General features: G+C 41.9%; 1 protein-coding gene across 50 annotated transcripts in view; it reads right to left on the bottom strand.

Moving 5' to 3' along the window:
* MTMR3 (myotubularin related protein 3) overlaps positions 1-24,208 on the bottom strand; it is a 124,873-nt gene that overhangs the window by 14,976 nt on the left and 85,689 nt on the right. For 35 of the 50 annotated variants that reach the window (XM_081542616.1, XM_081542606.1, XM_081542595.1 and 32 more), the window contains 6 exons: positions 22,165-22,331; positions 11,020-11,116; positions 9,145-9,258; positions 4,301-4,506; positions 3,653-3,784; positions 2,206-2,317 (listed from right to left, as the gene is read on the bottom strand). In XM_081542616.1, coding sequence (XP_081398742.1) covers positions 2,206-2,317; positions 3,653-3,784; positions 4,301-4,506; positions 9,145-9,258; positions 11,020-11,116; positions 22,165-22,331 — 828 coding nt within the window. The remainder of the gene's footprint in view (positions 1-2,205; positions 2,318-3,652; positions 3,785-4,300; positions 4,507-9,144; positions 9,259-11,019; positions 11,117-22,164; positions 22,332-24,208) is intronic. The other 15 variants (XM_081542608.1, XM_081542596.1, XM_081542625.1 and 12 more) reach the window with 1 other exon arrangement.

Genomic DNA, 24,208 nt, shown 5'->3' on the forward strand with positions numbered 1-24,208 from the left:
ATGACAATAGGTTTTTGTAAATTGTGTTGACATTTTGTTTCTTGTGCCCTGCCATGAATTCTACTCCCCACCCCGACAAAAAGCTCAAAAAGCTCAAATTTCTCCAAAATGTGATCAGATCTGTGGTTAAGACCATAGTCCAGCCCTTCAAACACTGAGTCTGAGGAGGGAATGAATACTTCTGTCAGGGGACTATGAGAAGGCTTTTGCCCTGACAAGTCTATAAAGGCCTATTAAACCTTGAGGGGTAAGTATGAATTTCTGGAATAGCCTAAAGAGAGGGTCTTTCCAGGCAAACAGACAACAGAATATACTGGATAAGTGCTGGCTTCACAAGGATTGGCTTGTTCAACCAACCAGACTGACTCCTAAGAGGGCAGACACTGTCTCAGGCACAGCTACACTTGCCCTGTGCAGTGCCTAGCATACACTGAAGGTTCCTACTTTTTAAATCGTGGGTAAAAATTCTATCTCAAGACTTTCTGTGGCCTATTAAATACCTGAGAAACATTTTTTGCAGGTGGATTCTTTATTCTTATTCTTCACACAGTCTTGAAAAAGGAAACTAAAAGCTGGGGCTTAGGAGAACAAATACCAAGTCACCTCCTGGCCCCTGGAGAAACAGTAAACGAGAACCTGGTCCTCTTGAACCTGACTGCACCATCCTTACAACCCAGTCGGTGTCTCCATGCCTAACACAGAAGCTGCATCCAAAATCTGCCAACAGAGGAGGTGCACTGATACTGCAGACTCCCTCGTCCCGTTCTCAAAAACTGAGGGAGAAACACAACCAGGCCCGAGCCCTTCACAGCTGCAAACAAGTGTCAGGAGGCCGGCTTATAGCTGCTCCCGCCACAGCCATAGCGTCTTTATCCCCAGGGAAGCGTCAGTAGTGCATTATGATCTGTGCCAAATACAGACAAGTCATTTCCTTCTTCCTTTACAACCTCCCTCCTCCCCGACATTCATGTGCACCAAACAGGGGCTAATTAATTACATCTTCTTGACTCAGAGCTTAAAAAACAGCTTTGTAAGAAAGACTTTTAACCTATGGAAGATATTAGAGATCAGGGAGTATTGACGCTATCCCTTTTATAGGCAGGAAAAACTGATAACTACAGGAATTAAGCCACTTGGCTTGAGTTACGCAATTAGTGGCAGATCCCCTGGACCCTCAGCAGACTCCTTCTGTGTGCCATCAGCAGGGAAAGGAGTATTACTAGCTGGGCTCTAAGTATGTGTAGCAGATGCAAACCGCTGACCCTCCAGGCAAGGCAGCCATCATTTCTTCGGTCAGGCTTTTCCCCAAGGACAACTGCTTCACCCTCTGGGCTGATTGCAACTATGATGAAATTAATCATTTGCTACCAGGAGTTGGTACAAGTGGTTCAGGCAGCCATTCTAATTTAATAAATCAAAGAATGCTGCATAATTGATGCAATCATGAGATCTACTGAACAGAACTCAGGGAAACTGCTATGGGCTCTAGCACAAACACCAGAAAAGAGAAAATTCTGTCTTCTCTGGCACCATTTCTGGCTTCCTGAAATAGTAAAACAGGGGCTTTTAAATATTTATCTGTCCATATTTGTTTTTACAGAGCGTTCCTCCTAATTTATCTTGTATTCAAACAGTTCCCTTGGGGGGAGGGGTGTTATTTCACCTTCCTCACAGCAAATGCCAGCCATTCATTTTTAATAAGCAATAAAAATCATGGTAATGTCTTTAGTAAATAAGAAAGTAGTTTAAAATCAGAAGCAAATGTAAAAGGAGCTGACCTCCTGGCATGTTTAAAAGTTTAACCCTTTCTAAAACATGATGAATACACTTTTACTCTTCACGGTAAAACACTCCAGTTCAGAGGAGGTTAAGTGTCACTACAGGATGTCAGAAAACAAAGAATTAAGTCACTATGAGTCAAAAACATGGAGAAGAGAAAGAAGAGGGCCCAGGAAAAATAAGGCAGCAGTCCTTCTGTTCTGAGGGCTGAGACCTGTTCTCTGCTGCACATTTTCAAACCTTTCAAAGGGCTAAATTTTTCTCCCAGCTCCTCCTTTTTGCTGCATGATCCTCACACAGGAAGGAGAACACCCATGGACTCATGGTAAAACTGAAGTTTACCAAAAAAATAGAAAGACCCCCTCCAACTCATTAAAAAAGAAAAAAAAGGGCAGTGCAAACTTAAAGCCAAGGCCAAGGTCTTACTTTCCCGGATCTGGCATCTGAGTGCACAGCAAACGCAGAGACTGAAAACTCCTCCGAATTGAATGAATATTTGCCATCCCCATAAAAACAACTTCACAGTTTGGGTAATACTCTGGAGAGAACAATAGAGAGAACACAAATATGGTGAATTTAACATCCACAACACCAAGTTCAAAAGGAGCAAACTGGCTATAAAACAAATCCACTGTAGCTGCTGACTAATGAAATACCGGTGTTTTGATGACCATTAGCCCAGTCTTTTATTATGAGAGGAAAACAGTGGTTGATTTTTAGTCATCGTTTCGAAAAGGAAGGATTTGTGAAGAAGATGTGTGTGTGTCAGTCGCTTTGTTGTGTCTGACTCTTTGTGACCCCACGGATTGTGGCCCGCCAGGTTTCTCTGTCCATGGAACTCTCCAGGCAAGACTATTGGAGTGGACTGCCATTCCCTTCTCCATGTGAAGAAGATACCGACATAAAATAGAAGCATTAAAAAAAAAAAAAGCTGTGTACTTCCACTTGAGGGTTTCTCAGGTGGCTCAGTGGGAAAGAATCTACCTGCCAATGCAGGAGACGTGGGTTTGATCCCTGTGTCAGGAAGATCCCCTGGAGTAAGCAATAGCGACCCACTCCAGTATTCTTGCCTGAGAAATCCTATGGACAGAGGAGCCTGGTGGGCTATAGCCGATGTAGTCACAAAGAGTTAGACATGACTGAATGACTGAGGGCACGCGTGCACACACACGTGCACACACACACTCCTCTACTTTACCCCAGGTTTACTTCTTGGGCCTCTGCTAACTTGCATCTCTGTAATCTCTGAGAAACACCTAGCAGAACCACATACTTCTGCATTCAAATTCCGTACTCAAACTGCTTTTTCCAGCGATTAGTTCACATCTGAATAAGGAGCTCAGTGCCTCTACCTGCTCCATCGGCACACAACTGGCACCCAAGAGGTCCCTTCTTGGAGAAAGCCAGTATGCAAACAGTAGGGGTGCTATAGGTCAGGACTGAGGTGCTTCACTAGAGTTTTGTGTTTACTTCAATTTCTACCCCACGTTTTTCAAGTAAAATGCATGTGAGGACTTATCTGTGGGGCCAGTGATGAGCATACCCAATGTCAAACACAATAGAAAGCTTTTAGAAGGCTGAGAAATCAAGCCGCTAAAGAAGCAGCGTCCAAACCTAGCAGGTCTTCTTAAGGGAGATAACTGACTCTCCTCATCCCCAAGAGGCTGGCCCCGGGAGGGAGAATCTGTGGTTCCCCTGCACTCCCTCCGCCATGTGTCCCGTGAAAAGAGCATGCAGTATTACGGATCCAAGGAGCTACGGCCGTTCTCAGGACAGGCTGAGGAACACGGCTTCCCATTCATTTCAAGATGAGAACAAAGACCCAGTCGGGCATGGGCTGGACTCACAAGGACAGAAGCACTGTGCACCTCACCTGGGCATTCACAACCTCCTCCTTTGGCTCGGTTTGCCACCGCTGCTGCATAGGAGCGTGCATCCAAGATCAAAAGCTTCTGTGGCTGGATGGCTAAACTCTCTGCTCCTGAAGCATTTGACAGAGAAGAATCTGGGGACATCAGGAGCAGGAAGAAAAAAATGAACCTGTCTCTCCCAGAATTGTTGCAAAATAAGAACCACAGGCACTTATTACAGTACCCAAAAAACTCGATTAAGTGGAATCCACCTAACCCAAACTACCTAAATACAATGGGACTTCTCTCCTGAGTTTGTTTTCTATTTTGCCTACAATCTCTTATGCTTCAGTTCTACCCAGAATGACTACAACATAAGCCCAGTGTTTCCCTGATGGTCTGGAAACACAGTGTACGTCCCCTATCACATGTACAGTCCATCTTGTCATGATGGCAAGAAAGATAACACTCTATTCCTCTTAAACCAAGTTTGAAAGAGAAGGTCTTCTGGTTTTTGCCAAGACCCATGACTCCTCAAACAATCCTGCCAACTGAGGCTTCACTCTCGCTCTTCTATGAAACCAAATTCTGTCTTAAAAGAAAAAGGCTATTTCAAGAAAAGGTTCTCAGATGCTATAAAAACTGCTGCCAGAGGCCCAGGGACACCTTACCGAACTCCACATCCGAGAGGTCTCCTGCGCAGGGCACGTCTCGGGGATTGTTCCCACTGGACGGCTCGCGGCCACTGGCTCGGGAGTCGGAGGCACACGCTCTGGCGACGGACTGCACCAGGTGCTCGTCCTCGGCGCTCCTCCAGCCCCACCAGCTGACCTCGGGCTGGCCGCAGCGCGCGATGACTGCTCCGTTGCTCTGGTGCCTGTGCGGGCAACAAGACAACAATGGCACCCAGCCCCGCGGCCCCATGTGGACACTCCGTGTTCATACAGGAAGTGACACGGTAGATTTTAAATGCCTTAATGAATGGTTTGACCGCAGGCACGTGATGGGTTAACTTCAAGGCCTCCCAGGGCAGAAGTCTTATAAACCATCAAGAATAATGAAATCTATCTGGATCTTTCTGGATTATCATCCCATTTTAGAGACCTCTGTAGAATACCCAACAAAATGATAAATGTGTATTCTTACAGAAAACAAATTAACATTCATAAAGAAAATATTTGAGTAACTACTTCTGGAAAATTGGGTAAAAAATAAACTACCAACACCACACTAATTCTGCTACTTAATAATGAAGCATTAATCTCTCCTTTTTAATACTACACCTGAATATCCAAGCTTAATGGATGCTAAGACAAACATCTGTTTCCTCACTGACTTCTCAGGACCTAGCATAGCAACTGTGCAATTATGGCTGGCTTGAGGATTCTTTTCAAAACAAGATCCCACATTTGGGACTGAAATATTTACCTGGCCCACAGTAGACTGCTTTACAAAAGCTCCTCAGATTTATTGAGTCACAACTGCTCTTACTATAGGCAGATAGCTCAATGAGCCAGTTACCCTTCTGTAAACTCTTAGAAGGAAATGAATAGCATAAACATCATTAAGCCATACTCTGATAAGATCCTTTTTCAAGAAAAAAAGACCAGAAATTATACTCACTGTCTATGCAAGCTTTTCCTAATTAGGAATTTTAGTAAGGTAATTTTAGCAACTAAAAAGTTGTAAGGGTAATGTCATTTGCTGACAAAAAGGAATCAAGCTCTAAACATGTCACAACATGGATGAACCCTGAGTATGTTATTGTTCCAAAGTGAAAGAAGTCAGTCACAAAAGACCACATTATGACTCCATTTATACAGTGTCCAGAACAGGAAACTCTACAGAGACGGTATATAGATTTACTGGTAACTCAGAGCTAGGGAGTGTGAGGAGGGAACGGGGAGTGTCTGCTAACGGGTCTGGGATTTCTTTTTAGGGTGAGGAGAATGTGCTAAAAAGTAAGTGTAGTGACGGTCGTACAACACTATGAATATACTTAAAAACACTGAGCTACACACATTAAAAAGGTGAACTGTATGTGACATCTCAATAAAGCTGTTTAGACGTTATAAAAGTAGTCAGTTCACTATCAAAATAAATGAGTAAAAAGCTAGTAAGCAAACAATTTTAGTATCTCCCAAATTCTATATCCTAGAGAGAACAGTCAATATCTTTACTCACATTAAAATTGTTTCCCAATACACATTCATCCACATAAAACATATGTGGATGTTTTATGCACAGATGGGTTTTTAACAGACTATTGCATCTATATGTCTTGTTCAAAGGACAATGTGAGAAAAATTTTTGTTTTTAATCCTAAAACTCATAAACAATAACATTAAATTTGGCAACAATAAATTCCACTGGAATCATCAGTTAGTTTGTCGTTTTTAAATCCTCCCTCATTAGGAGAGACAAATAATAGAAAATACTTGTGTATTGCCAACACAACAACTAGGCCAACTGCTGAATGGAGCCAAACTATAAATAAAACCTCATTGATTCTTAAAATGCCTACTAGCAGATAATAATAGATGCTGGATAACCAACGAGCTGAGGGGCGGCAGCTCTTTACAGAACAGGCTGGTGGGGCCTTTGCTGCACATCCTTTTCTTCCGAAATTTTTCCCAGCAACGCTCGAGAAGAACAGTAGATGGCACTCGTCAGCCTGGGTCTTGGGCATAGTATGACAGCTAGATCGCAACTGAATTGCTGCAAAAGGCAGTTTCTGCAGTCTTCTAAATGCTTTAGACAGCATGAAAGAGAACAAAAACACTGTAGCTAAACATCACTGAAGAGTGTTTCTATCATTTTAAAACAGAACTAGGAAAAATAAAACTTAAAGATGTTCAATGGATGAGTCCCCTACTAAACAGTGAATTCTTCAATTTTACATATAGAAAGATACAAATGTTTAAACTATCCCAAAGTTAGTGTTAGTCAAACTCCCTGAATGTCTAGAAAAGTGAAAGTGTTAGTTGCTTAAGTCGTGTCCAACTCTTTGAATCCATGGACTGTAGCCCGCCAGGCTCCTTTGTCCGTGGAATTCTCTAGGCAAGAATACTGGAGTGAGTTGCCATTCCCTTCTCCAGGAGATCTTCCCGACCCAGGGATCGAACCCGGGCCTCCTGCATCACAGCAGATTATTTACCGTCAGAGCCATCAGACAGCCCCATGACTAGAAGTTTCTAATAATCACTCAATGCAGAGTGAGAGAGCTGTGAACTGCACTACAGATGGGTAGCCTTTGCACTGTCTTGCTGTGTTAAAGCAATCTCCATCTTAATAATAAATCCAATTAAGCACGCTCTTGTCACCATGGGAGAAAGCACTGATCAGATGCTGGTTCAATGTGGTGCTTTCAAGTAAGTGCGGCCAGCAACCTTAGGAGTCATTAGCGATCTACAGACAACTACATTCAGTAAACACATGTTGGATTCAGAAGCATCCTGCCACGTGAGCTAACAAAGCTCATTCCCTCTGGCATAAACTCTGGAAGGGAAAAGAAGAGTCCCGTGCTTCTTCTCCATCCTTCTTCAGCCGACACTTTTATTAGACCTCTCTACCAACAGAGAGAACCTCACTGAGCAACCCCTGCTTTGAGAATGCGAGTCCTCTCCCCTTATGCTCAAAGTCAGCAAACTCCACAAGTGACAGGGCTGCTGATCTAACACAGCTGCTGGCCGCACAGCAGCAGCTGGCGGCTTTCCCTATTTGAGCTGGGCCGATCACTGATAAGACTCATAAATCCTTTCAGCTTTCACTGCTCTCTAATTCCTGTGTCAACCTTACCACTTGAATGGTAAGTAAATTTGGTGACCTACTTTTCTAGAGGTGTCTGAAAACAACAGTGATGAAAACTGAGATTGAAAATTTAATGGGTTTCCCTGGTGGCTCAGATAGTAAAGAATCTGCCTGCAATGCAAGAGACCTGGGTTCGATCCCTGGGTCGGGAAGAACCCCAAGGGAAGGGAATGGCTACCCACTCCAGTATTCCTGCCTGGAGAATTCCATGGACAGAAGGGCCTGGCAGGTAACAGTCCAGGGGGTCACAAAGAGTCTGAGCAATTGAGTGACTTTCATTGGGCCAAAGCAAATGTGTACTTTCACATCTCTCCCTCTTTGGGATGGCCACTAAAGTCTGCCTTCCATGGGCTAAGAAAACAAGCTGGCTACCTCACTAGGAATTACACAAGAAGTTTTAAACCCCTTCTTACCACCTCAGTATTTCAATGGACTTCCTCCTGGCATGAGCTTCTAACTAAGCCTCACTGGTTTGGCCCAAATTCAAGGAGAGTCCATAAAGTCTGCAAATGGGGAAAATGAAATGGGGACTGTGAATATTACAAGGACACCCGAAACTGTTCCAAAACATGAGGGAATGACTTCTGAAAAACTTCACATGATTCTGTGAGAACTCAGCTAGATAGTCACTGAATTATAAAAGAAGCCCTCAGGAACACAATCTATTCCAGACACTGATTGGGAAGCCTTGTCTTGCAGTCATTCAGATGTCACGGCATACCTGTGAGCTGAGAGCATCACAGGAACAGGCTGGGGTCAATTAGGGAACGTGTCCAAGGTGCCACAGCCAGGCAGGTCAGAGAGAAGACTTGGGTTCTAACACTTGTGCTTGTTACCACAACACCACCCCTTCTATAACCTGGCTCCCTGGACTCTCCTGCCTCTGATCTCTAGTATTCTCCAACCAGGCAAGCGCTAGCCTTCTCTAAATGCTCCCTCTCAAAACAAACTTCTTTCCTGTGGCAATATTTCAACCACAAAGACAATCACATATCTACACTCCCCATTCTCACTTTCCAGGACTCCTCTCTCTCAATCCAAAGGTCATCAACTGAAGCTAAAAGCAGTGAATACATTATCTTCCCATAGAATGTCGCAAGAGGGCTTCCCTGGTGGCTCAGTGGTAAAAAAAAAAAAAAAGTGCCTGCCAATGCAGGAGACACAGGTTCAATTCCTGGTCCTGGAAGATCCCACAGGCTATGGAGCAGCTAAGCCCCTGCGCCACAGCAACTGAGCCTGTGCTCTAGAGCCTGGGAGCCACAACTACTGAGCCCACTGCCCTAGAGCCCAAGCCCCGCAACAAGAGTAACCACCGCGGTGAGAAGTCTGCACACCACAACTAGAGAGTAGCCCCCACTCGCCTCAACTAGAGAAAAGTCCATGCAGCAACAAGACCCAGCGCAGCCATAAATAAATGAATAAATTAAAAAAAAAAAGTCAGAAGGATCTTAAAATAGCAAATCCAGCCATTTTTTCATCAAAATTTTCTTTTCAGTGTCAACTGAATCATCAGGTAGTGTTCCAGTGAAGTACTGACTGGTATATGACTGAACGAGCAACTTTAACAATAAGGAAGTACAAAATAGCCTGGAGAGTTCCTGGAACCCACCCCACCCCACCCCCAGGTTAGCAGCACCAGAAGTAACAGACCAAATGCATTGGGAAGCAGCGCCAGACCAAGCTGGAGCTGGCCAGGCTTCCTTACCTGTAGACGACAGCAGGGATGCGCTTCCAGGACCGGAAGCCTGCAACACTTTCCAGCTCTTTGTCAGTGATCCAGGCAGGCACTATGAGCTCCTGTGGATAGCTGCCACACAGCCTAACAGGCACGGTGAGGAAGAGGGAGAAGGGAAGGAGGGGAGACTCGAGTGAGCCAGGGTGAGGGTGTGCGCCAAGCCACTCCAGAGCCAGGCAGAAAGGCAGAAAGGAGCAAGACTCCAAGTCTTGCCCTGCTCAGTGGAGTGGGCTGCCCTAAGTGTTATGCATGTCAAGTGACACTATCTTGGATTGTCCCACTTGACGCTGCCTTTCGGAAATCTGGCCATCTTAACAATCAATGAAAAAAAGGGAGTTGAGAGGCACTCACTCGACTGTAACTGTTGTAACCAATATATGGATCACTTCTAACTACACAGGTACCCAGTTCAACTGCACAGGTGGAAGTCTGTGTTACTCTACCAGGCCCTCAGTCTTTCAGGGAAACATAAGAAGTCCAAGAGCCCACAGTTTCGACTTCCCAGAGACCTCATAGGATTACTAGCGTGTTGTTTGATGTAGGTAACAGGTGCAGCTGTGGGTATACAGATGCAGCACGGCAGGTCAGCACCACCTGCACACACAATCACAGCCCCATTAAGCCAAGTCAGTGATGCGAGTATGCTATTAATCATCATCTCTATAAAGCACACTTCAGAACTACACTCAAGGGGGGAAAAGCCCGTTTTTTTTTAATTTAATTTTTATTTTATCTTACAGTTGACTTGTAGTGCTGTGTTGAAAAAAGCTGTTTTCATTAGGGAAAATATTAGTAGGTGTTTTGTTTGTCTCACTTCACCCAATATTTGGATCACTATACTCCTGTCCTCTAAGTATTACATCACCTAGTAGTCAGCTCTTCACCAAGTGTGAGCTGCTCACTTGGCAGATAAGCATTCTCCAGTAGAGGAAAGGTGGGTTACATGTGAGCAAAGCCTGTTGCAGCCTCAGGCTCCCTGAGGACCCCTTCCCACCTTGATTCTCTGCTTTGACTTGTCAGCTGAGAACAGGCAAAGGTATGACACATCTGTAGCTCCTGATTCTTGGCAACACCTCCTTGGCCAAGGTCCATGTTAAGAGCTGTATATAGTAATCAGCTGCAGTTTTTCCAGCAAAACATGAAATGCTCTGATGGCTATCCACAAAGAGTCCAAGAAAATAGCTATCATAATTTGAGGCAGTTGGAAAGGTAACAGTGATTAATGTCTCCAACTGCTGCAGGGAAACTTGGGAGAAGGATACATTAATTTTAAAATTCTGTACAATTTTCTTTCATTTTATAGAAATTTCAATCACCAAAATCATAGTAATTAACTGCCCTTCCCTATCAAAGTTCTTATACCTTCCAAGGAAATATTTAATAACGGTTACATTAATATTTAAAGGTTAAACAATCATAGCTATGACATTAGTTTTAGATCAATGAGTTAAACAACAGAATAAGACTTAAGCCTATTTCATACAATCTGGGGTAAAAGCACGTAAAAACCAGCTCCTAGGTGTTTTATCGAGTAGTGATGAGGACAACAGAAACTGCCTGCCTACAGGTATTTAGACGTACATGTGCCAGAAGAACAGAGGCCTGGAGGGGACGGGAAGGAAGATTCCAGGATCCTACTAAGTAAGAATCTCTTTCCACTCCAGTGATAGCAATGGAAACAGAAGGCTGAACAAGTACTCTGAAAATCATGCACTTATATTTAATAAATAAAACTCTGTTTTAAAGAAAAATTTTAAATTCAAATGTTCTGCCACATGAGAATTGGGGTTTCTTGCAAAGGCAGTGGTCATGAAACACAGTCCACAGGGGCCAAATACAACTCACTTGTACTTCTCATTGATGTTAGAAATCCTCCAGGCATTGTTCATATCAAAGCCCATCCGCTCCACTTCGTTTTTAAACCTTGACGTTACATGTTCCCCTGGGGACCAAAGAGACAGGAGAAAGGGAGAAATGAGTATGATTTTGCAAAACAGGTGGAATAAAAGCACTGGTACCCTACTTAGTTTTTTTTTAAGTATTGTAATAAATACCACATTTAGTTAAAAAAAATCTCCTGCTGGGATAAGACTATAAAAAGAAACAAAATTAATTCTGATCAAGAATATTATCTCTTCAATTAAAAATAAATTTAAAAAATTAAAAAGGAACTAATATCTCATCTAATCACTACTATCAAATTTAAGGGCAGTATCACTGAGAGCATTTTACACAGGATAAAACAGACTGGGGAGATTATTATGGCAGCTCTGTCTGATCCCAAAACCCATGTTCTTGTCACTATACTGGCCAGCTTCCTATTTCCACACTCAGACTGATGGTATACATGAGAAATAAAATCAATAAGTTCACCAAGATGAGTAATATGGATTTGTAACTCCTCATGAGAAACCCTCTGGGCCAGATTTCAGAAACTGAGCTTTCTGGATTTTAAGGTGGTATATGTACTATCAGTTCAGTCGCTCAGTCATGTCCAATTCTTTGAGACTCCATGGACTGCAGCACACCAGGCTTCCCTGTCCTTCACCAGCTCCTGGAGTTTGCTCAAACTCAATGTCCATCGAGTCGGTGAAGCCATCCAACCATCTCATCCTCTGTCGTCCCCTTCTCCTCCTGCCTTCAATCTTTCCCAGCATCAGCGTCTTTTCAAATAAGTCAGTTCTTGGCATCAGGTGGCCAAAGTATTGGGAGTTTCAGTTTTAGCATCAGTCCTTCCAATGAATATTCAGGACTGATTTCCTTCAGGATGGACTGGTTGGATCTCCTTGCTGTCCAAAGGACTCTCAAGAGTCTTCTCCAACACCACAGTTCAAAAGCATCAATTCTTTGGCGCTCAGCTTTCTTTACAGCCCAACTCTCACATCCATACACGACTACTGGAAAAATCATAGCTTTGACTAGACAGACCTTCGTTGGCAATGCTGGGTTAATGATCTCAAAAGCATTAAACAAACATTAACATCTTTACAGTGAAATACATGGATAACTCAAACTAACTGGGTTAAATAAAGCAGCAAATAGCTAGCTCAGATCAAGTCAAACCACCCAATAAAATTAAAATCTCTGATTTTCAGAACCTTATAGATTACACAATTGCAGTTAAAACATCATGGGACAGGGCTTCCCTGGTGGCTCAGTGGTAAGGAATCTGCTTGCCCACGCAGGAGATATGAATTCAATCCATGGTCCAAGAACATCCCACATGCCTCGGAACAGCCAGGCCTCTGTGCCACAACTACGGAGCCTGTGCTCCAGAGCCCAGGAGTCGCAACTGCTGAACCCACAAGCCAACTGCACTTCTACAGCCCGTGCTCCGCAACAAGAGAGGCCACAGCAATGAAAAGCTGGTGCACCGTAACTAGAGAATAACCCCCACGAAAAGCCGAGCAGCAACAAAAACCCAGCATGGCCAATAAATAAATAAAACATCATAGGACTGTAACTGCCTGTACCCAGGAATCTCAAGAAACACCACACTACTAACTAGAACGCCGAGCATTTGTAAGAACATCCACCCAAACAAGTATAACCTGCCTACATTTGTCCTCATGGATTTGGCTCCTCCTGCCTTAAGACAGCAAGCTACAAAGGCAGAAATGAACCAAATATATAAAAAGTCATTAAATCGGAAATATTTCCTTCCATGAAAAGAGTCCTAGAACAGTGATTTTATAAAGAACAAACAACAACAAAACAAACCATTCAGCAGTACCTCTAATGTACAGCGTTACAGGCTGTAAAATAAACACTGGTGAGGGCTGGGAGAAACTACAATAACAAAAGCACAAAACAGCCAGCACTGGTGATCAAAGCTTTGCTCTCCCTGGGAGAAGAGCTTCAGAATAGGAAACAGCAATTACTTGAATGAAGGACAAGTCTATAAAACTACTTCCCATTTAAACTGCTCTTCTTGAGCTTAAACTAGGTATTGTATGTTTCCTGAAGGAGAGCTATAAAAAGATGAGGTTCAGAGATGCAAGAGGAAATAATCAACTGAATCTATTCCATTCTGGCAAAGTTTTAAAAGCAATATAATCTTTCAAACAGGAACAAGCTATCTGAATTGGGAGTGCCATCTGTCTACAAACTGCAAGGAATGGTGACCATCAAGAACTCAATAGACAGGGAGTCTTTTCACTTGTAATCACAATACAAAAGCTGTAAAACTATGGCAACTTCCAAGTTCATTAATTAATGACAAGATTTCTCCCACCTTGGAATATAGTTCCAAGTCTCTGAAAAATGTAAAAAGGTATTTACTTAGTGGTCATTTACATTAGTACCTCTATCTTAATGGATACCAGACACCCTAAATAGAATCCTATAAATTTAAGATAAACCATCTCCACCCTCCCTCCCCTCCTCCTCAGGCAGTTTTCTACATAGAACCACTGCCCAAGAATGGGTTTAGAATTCCCATTCCCAGCATGAAACTGAGCTACGAACAAACATATGCTGAGTAGCCATCATTAAAAAAATCTGTTATTTCAAGTTCCTTGAGAACAAAGAATCAGTTTTAATTCTCTTTGTATTCTCTACAGCAGTGACTTCATCAACTTTGAATCTCACCATCACAACCTAGAGTAAGAATGTTTTACACCACAATTCAGTACAATGTATTTTTTAAGAGTTTCATAAAACAATACTAACCCTTACTATGTGTGTGACTCACTGATATTTTCTATCCTAAGTGTTTCATTTCACACTTCATTTCTTAAAACTTTGATTTCTTGACCCACTGGTGGATCACAACCTGCAGTTTGAAAACCACTGCTTGAAAAAAAACTGAGCAGCAGACCTTACATGTACAGAGTAATTCAACTGGCTTTTGCTGAACTGTTAGAAGTTCACTTGTGCTTATCCTGCCAGAAAAGTGCAAGCCAAGCACAAATATTGCTGGGTTTTCCTTAAGAACTCCCCTCTTAGAATTCTCATATCTCCACCAATTCAACATCAGATACGCTGTAATACCCCAATTTATTTGTTGCTTTTCATTTCCATTTCGACCCTTCCTATGGGCCTTCCTCATCCCCAAATGAGGATCTGTACCTCTTTAACATTTTGTATTTTTTATACTACATACAGTCCAGCAATTATTTTAATGAGAATAAAAACTTTTCTTTAAAGCAGGAAGTCCCTCTACCATAAATACAGTATCAACCAGCAGTCTACAAAAACTTCCCCCCAAAAGTCTAGCTCCCGGGGTGATTCTGAGTACTCACTCACACCTACAAATATGCAACCTAAAGGCTTGGGGCAGAAGGGCCAGGCCCGTACCCAGGATGTGAGGAAGATCAGTACCAGAGTCAGAGAAGGTGAGAAACAGCCTCAAGATTTTCAAATATGGAGAGAAAAACCCTTCTTTTCTATGAACAAAGGGCCCAGTTCAGTTGTCTAGATGTACAAGTACTGGACTGCGATCAAACTCGGAAAGCAGACTCTGCTGACAAGGGCTTTTACTTCATACTAAACAGGCAGCCGGAGAAGGCAATGGCACCCCACTCCAGTACTCTTGCCTGGAAAATCCCATGGATGGAGGAGCCTGGTAGGCTGCAGTCCATGGGGTCGCGAAGAGTCGGATACGACTGAGCAACTTCACTTTCACTTTTCACTTTCGTGCATTGGAGAAGGAAATGGCAACCCACTCCAGTCTTCTTGCCTGGAGAATCCCAGGGATGGGGGAGCCTGGTGGGCTGCCGTCTATGGGGTCGCACAGAGTCGGACACGACTGAAGCGACTTAGCAGCAGCAGCAGCAAACAGGCAGCTGCACACCAGTATATGGCCCAGAGTCATGCTGTTCATGGTTAAACAAAAGGTGCTTATCAGGCAATCCACAGAGAAGAGGTCAGAAAGGCAGGTCTGATGCGACTAAACTAGCAACTCAATTGCCCAGTCATCTGTCAGACTCCAGATTAATGCTCACATACAGAACTACCACCAAGAAGACAGCTAAAACGAGAAGGATGTTGAGCATACAGCTTGAGTCCATTCTTATTTAGACTTTGAAATGGGGCTAAGAGCAGAGTCAAGAGTTTTGCAATGAACTCCAACAGCATTATGGAGACTTCCTCCAAAACAGATTAAGACTTAGAGCAATGTGGCCACAGGATGGCTGGCTGACTATGACAGGTTCAACAGTCAGAAACTAAGGTTTACATGAATACGAGGTAATAATATAATTTTCCCATTTCCCTCCTCTCTGACACATTCTACTCGTAACAGGCCAGGCGGAGAAGAGTCCATAAAAGGTTTTAATAACTTCTGAAAGACTAAACTAACTTCTACCCTTCAGAGTCTATGCCTGTGATCTCATGTGCTGGGGCAGGTTAAAAAATGGCATGACTTTGAAATATCTCAGGTGCTGTCTCACCTAAAGATGACTTAAAAGAATGTGGTTGTCTGGTCTGCTCCTAACTGGTGAGTAATGCTGTAGCCACTACCAATACTCAACAATATTGGGTAGAGACAGAAGAACTAGGTTGACTCGCTTTAAAAATGCCACCACAGTCTTTTTCAAGGGCGAGTTTTCCTCTGTACTTCACAGTGAAAATATATTAAAGGAAAAAGGCATACATATACACACACATTCAGACCAAGTCACTGAAGTACAGTAAGACTGCATATGACTTGTAGCAGGTTGACTTCAGTGTGGAACATATATATTAAAAACAAAATACAACCTTTAGTCATAGAGGAAGTTCCAATCAGTTACAATGGTATCATTTTATATATTCATACTTTCCAAAATGTTTTCATTAGCATGACACTTAGGAGGCACTCAAGCATTCACTGAACTGAAACAGAGCTGATTTTTAGAATATACGGATCAGCTTGGGCAGGAAGAAAAATATCCCACACTTAGAAGAACACAGGAAACTGAAGTAAAGAGAGGACAAATGGCTTGCCCAGCATCGTTTTAAAAATTAAACGGTAGAGTATAGGTTTGAATTCAGGTTTTCTAGTCCCTAAATCACTATTTTGCCCCCCAGATGCCTCCATCCACAAACCCATGAAAAAAAACAGGAAACTGTGGACGTCCTGGTGGCCAATGAATACCAAATATCTTCAAGGAAAGAAAGATGTGGGAACTAAAATCATCTCAGCTCAGGACAAAGCTATCTATAATTAATAAACAGGAGTTAAGTTCTGACCTGGCACATCCTAAAGGAATATTCTAAGAGTTAACTCGAATCCTAAAGAAACTAAATTATCAAGGAAATAAGGAATCACCTAACGATGAGGAATTTGCAGTCTGTGGTTGTGAGAAAAACAAGTTAGGAGAAATTCAAGCCTTGTTAACTAAACACTGTTAACTAAAACTAAACACTGTTAACTAAACACTAAAGCCCAAAACTAGGGAATGCCTTTTGGAATTAAACAAATCAAAGTTCTTATATAACATAATACAAGGTACACACAGTATCTTCTTAACATAATACAACAAGGTACACCCAATAACTTCATTATCCAAAGAGACGGTAGAGATTAAACAATCTAATACATAAGACATACTGGGGGGCTTCCCTGGTGACTCAGTGGTAAAGAATCCACCTGCCAATGCAGGAGACACAGGTTCGATCCCTGATCCAGGAAGATGCCACATGTCATGCAACAACTGAACCCGTAGCACCACATTTAATGAGCCTGTGCTCCAGGACCCGGGCACCACAATTATTGAGCCCAGGTGCTGCAATTCTTGAAGCCCGTGCTCCACAACAAGAAAAGCCTGCACACTGCAACAAAGAGTAGCCCCCACTGGCCACAACTAGAGGAAAGACTGCACAGCAACAAACACCCTGTACAGCCAAAAATAAATAAATATTAAAAAAAAAAAAAAGAGTCCGCCTTGCACGCAGATTCCCTGGTATTCCCTGGTCTGGGAAGATCCCATGTGCCACGGAGCCACTCGGCCCGGGCACCACAACTACTGAGTCTGTGCTCCAGAGCCCGCGAGCCACAGCTACCGAAGCCCACATGCCTAGAGCCCACGCTCCACAACTAAAAATGCCACTGCGATGAGAAGCCCGCGCACTGAAACGAAGAGCAGTCCCTGCTTGCCACAACTAGAGAAAGCCCATGCACAATCACGAAAACCCATCACAGCCAAAAACTAAAGTCTGAGAAATTTGCATTAAAAAAAAGGAAAAGATGTAATGGGGACTTCTCTGGTTGTCCAGTGGTTAAGATTCCGTGCTTCTACTGCAGGAAGCACATATTTGATCCCTGGTCAGGGCAATGAGGGAGACCTGCGTTTGATTCCTCGGTTGGGAAGATCCCCTGGAGAAGGAAAAGGCTACCCACTCCAGTACCCTGGCCTGCAGAATTCAGTGCATGGACTGTATAGTCCATGGGGTCTCAAAGAGTCAGACATGACTGAGCGACTTTCACAGGGAATTAAGATCCCATATGTCGTGTGATGTGACCAAATAAAAACTTAAAAAAAAGATGTAATGGCTAAAAACTTAGCAAATATACATGTAAAATTCACAGATTTGATTGCATGTAAAATTACTTTAAAAACTCAAAAAAACCTGAAAAGATCCATAAACAAACAAACAAATAAAACCAATGGCATATAAAGAAGGAAAAAGAAAGATTGAACGGATAAGGAAGTGAAGTGAGAGAGAGCTTAGGCACATCCTCATCAAAGGCTGGTTGTCGGTGCCTTGTGGGAACCTCAGGTCCGTAAGACTTTCCCTGAGGCTCTGCAAGGGCAGGTGCCCGTTTTTCACTTCATACCCACAGCACATCATACAATCAACTCCCAATAACTAAGAACTGCTTTCAAGTTTTGGCTCTGTCAATGCCCTGCAGTTCAGTTCAGTCACTCAGTCGTGTCCGACTCTTTGCGACCCCCTGGACTGCAGCACACCAGGCCTCCCTGTCCACCACCAACTCCCAGAGCTTACTCAAACTCGTGTCCATCGAGTCGATGATGCCATCCAACTGTCTCCACCTCTGTCGCCCCCTTCTCCTCCAGCCTTTTCAATCTTTCCAGCATCAGGGTCTTCTCCAATGAGTCAGTTCTTCGCATCAGGTGGCCGAAGTTTTGGAGCTTCAGCTTCAGTCCTTCCAATGACTATGCAGGATTGATTCCCTTTAGGATGGACTGGTTTGATCTCCTTGCAGTCCGAAGGAATCTCAAGAGTCTTCTCCAACACCACAGTTCAAAAGCATCAATTCTGCAGTGTTCAGCTTTCTTCATGGTCCAACTCTCACATCCATACATGACTACTGGAAAGACCATAGCTTTGGCTATACAGACCTTTGTCGGCAAAGTAATAATGTCTCTGCTTTTTAATATGCTGTCGAGGTTGGTCATAGCTTTTCTTCCAAGGTGCAAGCATCTTTTAATTTCATGGCTGCAGTCAACATCTGCAGTGATTTTGGAGCCCAAGAAAATAAAGTCTGTCATTGTTTCCCCATCTATTTGAAGTGATGGGACTGGATGCCATGATCTTCGTTTTTTGAATGTTGAGCCAGCTTTTTCACTCTCCTCTTTTACTTTCATCAAGAGGCTCTCTAGTTCTTCTTTGCTTTCTGCCATAAGGGTGGGGTCATGTGCATATCTAAGGTTATGATGTTTCTCCTAGTAATCTTGATTCCAGCTTGTGCTTCATCCAGCCCTGTGTTTCCCATGATGTACTCTGCACATAAGTTAAATAAGCAGGGTGACAATATACCCCAATTTTGAATCAGTCCATTGTTCTATGTCTGGTTCTAACATTGGTTCTTGACCTGCATACAGATTTCTCAGGAGGCAGGTAAGGTGGTCTGGTATTCCCATCTCTTTCAGAATTTTCCACAGTTTGCTGTGATCCACACAGTCAAAAGCTTTATCGTAGTCAATGAAGATGTTTTTCTGGAATTCTCTTGCTTTTTCTATGATCCAACAGATGTTGGCAATTTGATCTCTGGTTCCTCTGCCTTTTCTAAATCTAGCTTAAACATCTGGAAGTTCTCGGTTCATGTACTGTTGAAGCCTGGCTTGGAGAATTTTGAGCATTACTTTGCTAGCATGTGAGATGAGTACAATTGTGCAGTAGTTTGAATATTCTTTGGCATTGCCTTTCTTTACAATTAGACTGAAAACTGACCTTTTCCAGTCCTGTGGCCACTGCTGAGTTTTCCAAATTTGCTGGGATATTCAGTGCAGCACTTTCACAGCATCATCTTTTAGGATTTGAAATAGCTGGAATTCCATCACCTCCACTAGGCTTTGTTTATAGTAATGCTTCCTAAGGGCCACTTGACCTCGCACACCAGGATGTCTGGCTCTAAGTGCTTGATCACACCATCGTGCTTATCTGGGTCATGAAGATCTTTTCTGTACAGTTCTTCTGTGTATTCTTGCCACCTCTTCTTAATATCTTCTGCTTCTGTTAGGTCCATACCGTTTCTGTCCTTTATTGTGCCCGTCTTTGCATGAAATGTTTCCGTGGTATCTCTAATTTTCTTGAACAGATCTCTAGTCTTCCCCATTCTATTGTTTTCCCCTATTTCTTTGCACTGATCACTTAAGAAGGCTTTCTCATCTTTCTCCTTGCTATTCTTTGGAACTCTGCATTCAGATGAATATATCTTTCCTTTTCTTCTTTGCCTTTTGCTTCTCGTCTTTCCTCAGCTATTTGTAAGGCCTCCTCAGACAACCATTTTGCCTGTTCGCATTTCTGTTTCTTGGGGATGGTTTTGATCATGGCCTCCTATACAATGTTAGGAACCTCCGTCCATAGTTCTTCAGGCACTCTGTCTATCACGTCTAATCCCTGAATCCATCAGTCACTTCTACTGTACAACCGTAAGGAATTTGATTTAGGTCATACCTGAATGGTCCAGTGGTTTTCTCTACTATCTTCAATTTAAGTCTGAATTTTGCAATAAGGAGTTCATGATCTGAGCCACAGTCAGCTCCCGGTACTGTCTTTGCTGACTGTATAGAGCTTCTCCATCTTTGGCTACAAAGAATAAAATCAATCTGATTTCGGTATTGACCATCTGGTGATGTCCATGCATGGCTGTGTTGTTAGAAGAGGGTGTTTGCTATGACCAGTGCATTCTCTTGGCAAAACTCTGTTAGCCTTTTACCTGCTTCATTTTGTACTTCAAGGCCAAACTTGCCTGTTACTCCAGGTAGCTTCTGACTTCCTACTTTTGCATTTCAGTCCCCTATGATGAAAAAGACATCTCTTTTTGGTGTTAGTTGTAGAAGGTCTTGTAGGTCTTCATAGACCCAGTCACCTTCAGCTTCTTTGGCATTAGTAGTTGGGGCACAGACTTGGATTACTGTGATAGTCAATGGTTTGCCTTGGAAACAGACAGAGATCATTCTGTTGTTTTTGAAATTGCACCCAAGTACTGCATTTCAGACTCTTTTTGTTGACTATGAGGATTGCTCCATTTCTTCTAAGGGATTCTTGCCCAAAGTAGTAGATATAATGGTCATCTGAATTAAATTCACTCCTTCCAGTCCATTTTAGTTCACTGAATCCTGAAATGTCGATGTTCACTATTGCCATCTCCTGTTTGACCACTTCAAATTTATCTTGATTCATGGACCTGACATTCCAGGCTCCTATATAATACAGTTCTTCATAGCATCAGACTTTACTTCCATCACCAGTCACATCCATAACTGGGTGTTGTTTTCACTTTGGCTCAGCCTCTTCATTCTTTCTGGAACTATTTCTCTACTCTTCTCTAGTAGCATGTCAGGCACCTACCAACCCGGGGAGTTCACCTTTCAATATTACATTTTTTTACCTTTTCATACTGTTCATGGGGTTCTCAAGGTAAGAATACTAAAGTGGTTTGCCATTCCCTTCTCCAGTAGACCACGTTTTGTCAGAACTCTCCACCATGACCCATTCATCTTGGGTGGCCCTACAAGGCATGGCTCATAGTTTCATTGAGTGGGACTTTGCAATAGGCTTTGCCTCTGAGTCTTCATTTCTTTGGCTCCCAAAACAGAAACACCAGGCTACTCTGACGGTTTGACAAGGTCATGAAGGTCAAACAAAAGTATATAGTAAAGCACCTTTAAAAATATGTCTATGTTTGCTATAATTTAAACACATGAACCAAAAGCTTTAACCAGTAAATGAGCCAAGAAACAAAAGGATACAAGCTTAGTTCGATTAGCCTCCCATGTTTAAAACAACCCAGAGCAGGAATGTTAAGACTGAAGGTTCAGGATTGAAAATTGAGGTTTAAAGGGAAAAAAATCTCTAAAGTAAACTGTATTAGAAGGAAGCTCATATGGTTTCACAGCTTAGCAATTCAAGTCATTGCTTTCAAGCTGAACGTATCTTTTAAGATTCAGTGCTAGATCAGCAAACTTCTATTTATGGCAACACACAATTTATAGAAAATTACACACAGGGAAACAACATGAACTTGGTCAGAGCCATTTTTGAGAGAGAAACATAGTGAGTATGACAAAGATTTCATAAGGAGTCAGGAAGTCTGGAACCCAGACTCCTAGATTACCTACAAAAGGTAATCTAGGACTTGAAAATTCAAAGACAGCAAAAGGTCACTTTGTGATCCATTATTCTGTGGTCTAACCTCACACCTCTACTTTTTTTAATGCTACTTGCTCTAAAATTCTTTTCCCCATTCTATTATCAATAAAATCATTTTCCAATCTTCAAAGCCTACTCAAATGCCATTTCTAATGTGAAGTCTTCACAAACATGTATACATTTATAGCTCCCTTCCAGTGGATTTCCATAACACCCATACCCTCAGTATTTTTAGTCAGGCTCAGTAAATTGTGATGTCAATTCTTCCCCGTGAAAAATAGAAAACATCTTCTAATGCGTTTAGAAGAACGATGAGCACATGCTAGGTGCTCCATAAGAAGTACAGTGATTAATAAATACATCAATTTTAGGAGTCTCATTTCATGTTAAGCGTGTCTCAAGCAGTAATTCAGTAAAGCCACCATTTTCACATTTAGAAAGGCCTACCTGGCCTGCACAGGTCTCCGTGTTGTTCTTTTTCACTGGCGTAGACCTCCATGCACCAAGCATGGTATGCAAATGAGAAGAGATCTTCGATTTTAGCAGGTGGTCGGATCGCATTGTTCAGTCTCTTCAGCCACTCTTGACACTGCTCAAAGGTTGAGAACTGACACCTTTGTAAAGCCAAACAGGTACAAATGTAATCAGAAGACAGCTGACAATGAAACCTAAGGGAAGCCACCATTTCAAGAGTGCCTACTCACAGTAAAATGATAATTACAGTCAAAAAGCACTAGTATAGGGGTGGTCTAATGTTTATGACTTATAATTTGAAAAAACATGTCTAAGAAATTTTAGTTAAGGATGCAAAATGTCAAGAAGAAAGCTAGACATGTGAAAAAAATTTTTTTGAGACTAATAAAATCTCCTCTGAGACTGATTAATGAAAATTATTAAAGTAAAATAGCAGTCCCTCTTCCAAGAATGGGGTTTCATTTCACTTCTCCCACCAAAGCTTTATGATTGTCCCTTCTCAAGAAATATGTTTAGAAAAGTTTTTTTTGTTTTGTTATAACATATATATCATGCTAAACTCAAACAGTTCACAGTACTACTTTTAGCCAATTAGGGAATAATTTCAAAATTAATCTACTTAGCAATTAGAATAAATCAGCAACTTTAGATTGAAAATAAGATATATTACACTGGAACTCTCAGCTGTGACTGTGTAGAGACCAAAACAATTCTATTATCAAGTGCAATTTTCAGTGCATATATATAACTAGGAGATTAAAATAATTTAAAATAATCAAAACAGTGTAAAAAAAATACTTAATCTTTTCAAATGCAGTCTTTAAAACTGAGTAATTAATACACAAGCTCTTTAAACTGTAAGTTATAACCAGTATCTATCAAAAGCAAGCCAAATCTCAATGGCTAAAAACCAACTTAAATATTTACCTTAAAACCAAGGAGGAATCAACTATACTCCAATAAAAATTTGAAAAAACAGACAGACAAACAAGGAGGTCACTTAAACCTCTCTCTTACCCCAACTAGTGTGACTTATCAACATGCCCCCACACAATGTTTATTGGCACTCTAGAATAGGTCATAAAAATAAAGCAAAAACTTAGGGAGCTAAAAACTGGGAGAGCTACTAAATTTAAAACGCATTTCAGTCATCCCTTTTCACCATTATAATGAAGATTAGATCAGATAAAGCCAACACTGAAGAAATTTGATGAGCAGCAGGACATCTGTAGAGTCTTAAAGTGCCTTCCAGACTGCTATCAGTTGCAATGGAGAAAATACAGAAATTACACAGAAAGCAGGTGACTCCTTGAAAGAATGATCAAAACTAACATCACTAGTAAGGAACAGGTGGGCACTGTTTGCCTCCAGCTGTAATACAATATCCTGAAGAGGACACAACCTCACATGTACAGTATTCCAGCTGAAAATGTACAACCTCAATTTATTCCTGAGGAAACACTGGACACAAAAGAAGCATTCTATTATAATAAAAGATTGTGTTCTTCAAAGTGCTAATGTCAAAAAGATAAAGAAAGGTGATGGAAAATATTCCAGATTAAAGAAAGCTACAGAATCATGGCAACTAAACACAGTATGTGACCTTGACTGAATCTTGCTCTGAATGAGGTAGGGGCAATGCTATAAAGGGCATTATTTGGTCAAGTGACAAAATTAGAACATGTGTAGCAGACTGGATAAAAGTATTAAGAGTGTAAAACTGTGAAGTTGATAATGATACTGTGGTTATGTAAGAAAATACCCCTATTCTTAAGAAAGCACACTAAAGTATTTTGGGGCAAAGAGCCATGATTACATAACTTACTTTCCAATTGTTCAGAACAAGCATTTCTCACACACACACAAAATAAAGCAAATGGGGTAAAATGTTAACAGTACTAGTGCTCTTTACTATTTTTATGTTTGTACTTATTTTGCAAATTTATAGTTATATCCAAATAAAAAAGAAAAAGTATCTTTCCAGTAGCCTGATGATAAAATATTTCAGGGACTAACT

Source organism: Giraffa tippelskirchi, chromosome 11 (genome assembly GCF_054371585.1).
Source record: "Giraffa tippelskirchi isolate mGirTip1 chromosome 11, T2T-mGirTip1v1.2.pri, whole genome shotgun sequence".
Classification (NCBI taxonomy): domain Eukaryota; kingdom Metazoa; phylum Chordata; class Mammalia; order Artiodactyla; family Giraffidae; genus Giraffa; species Giraffa tippelskirchi.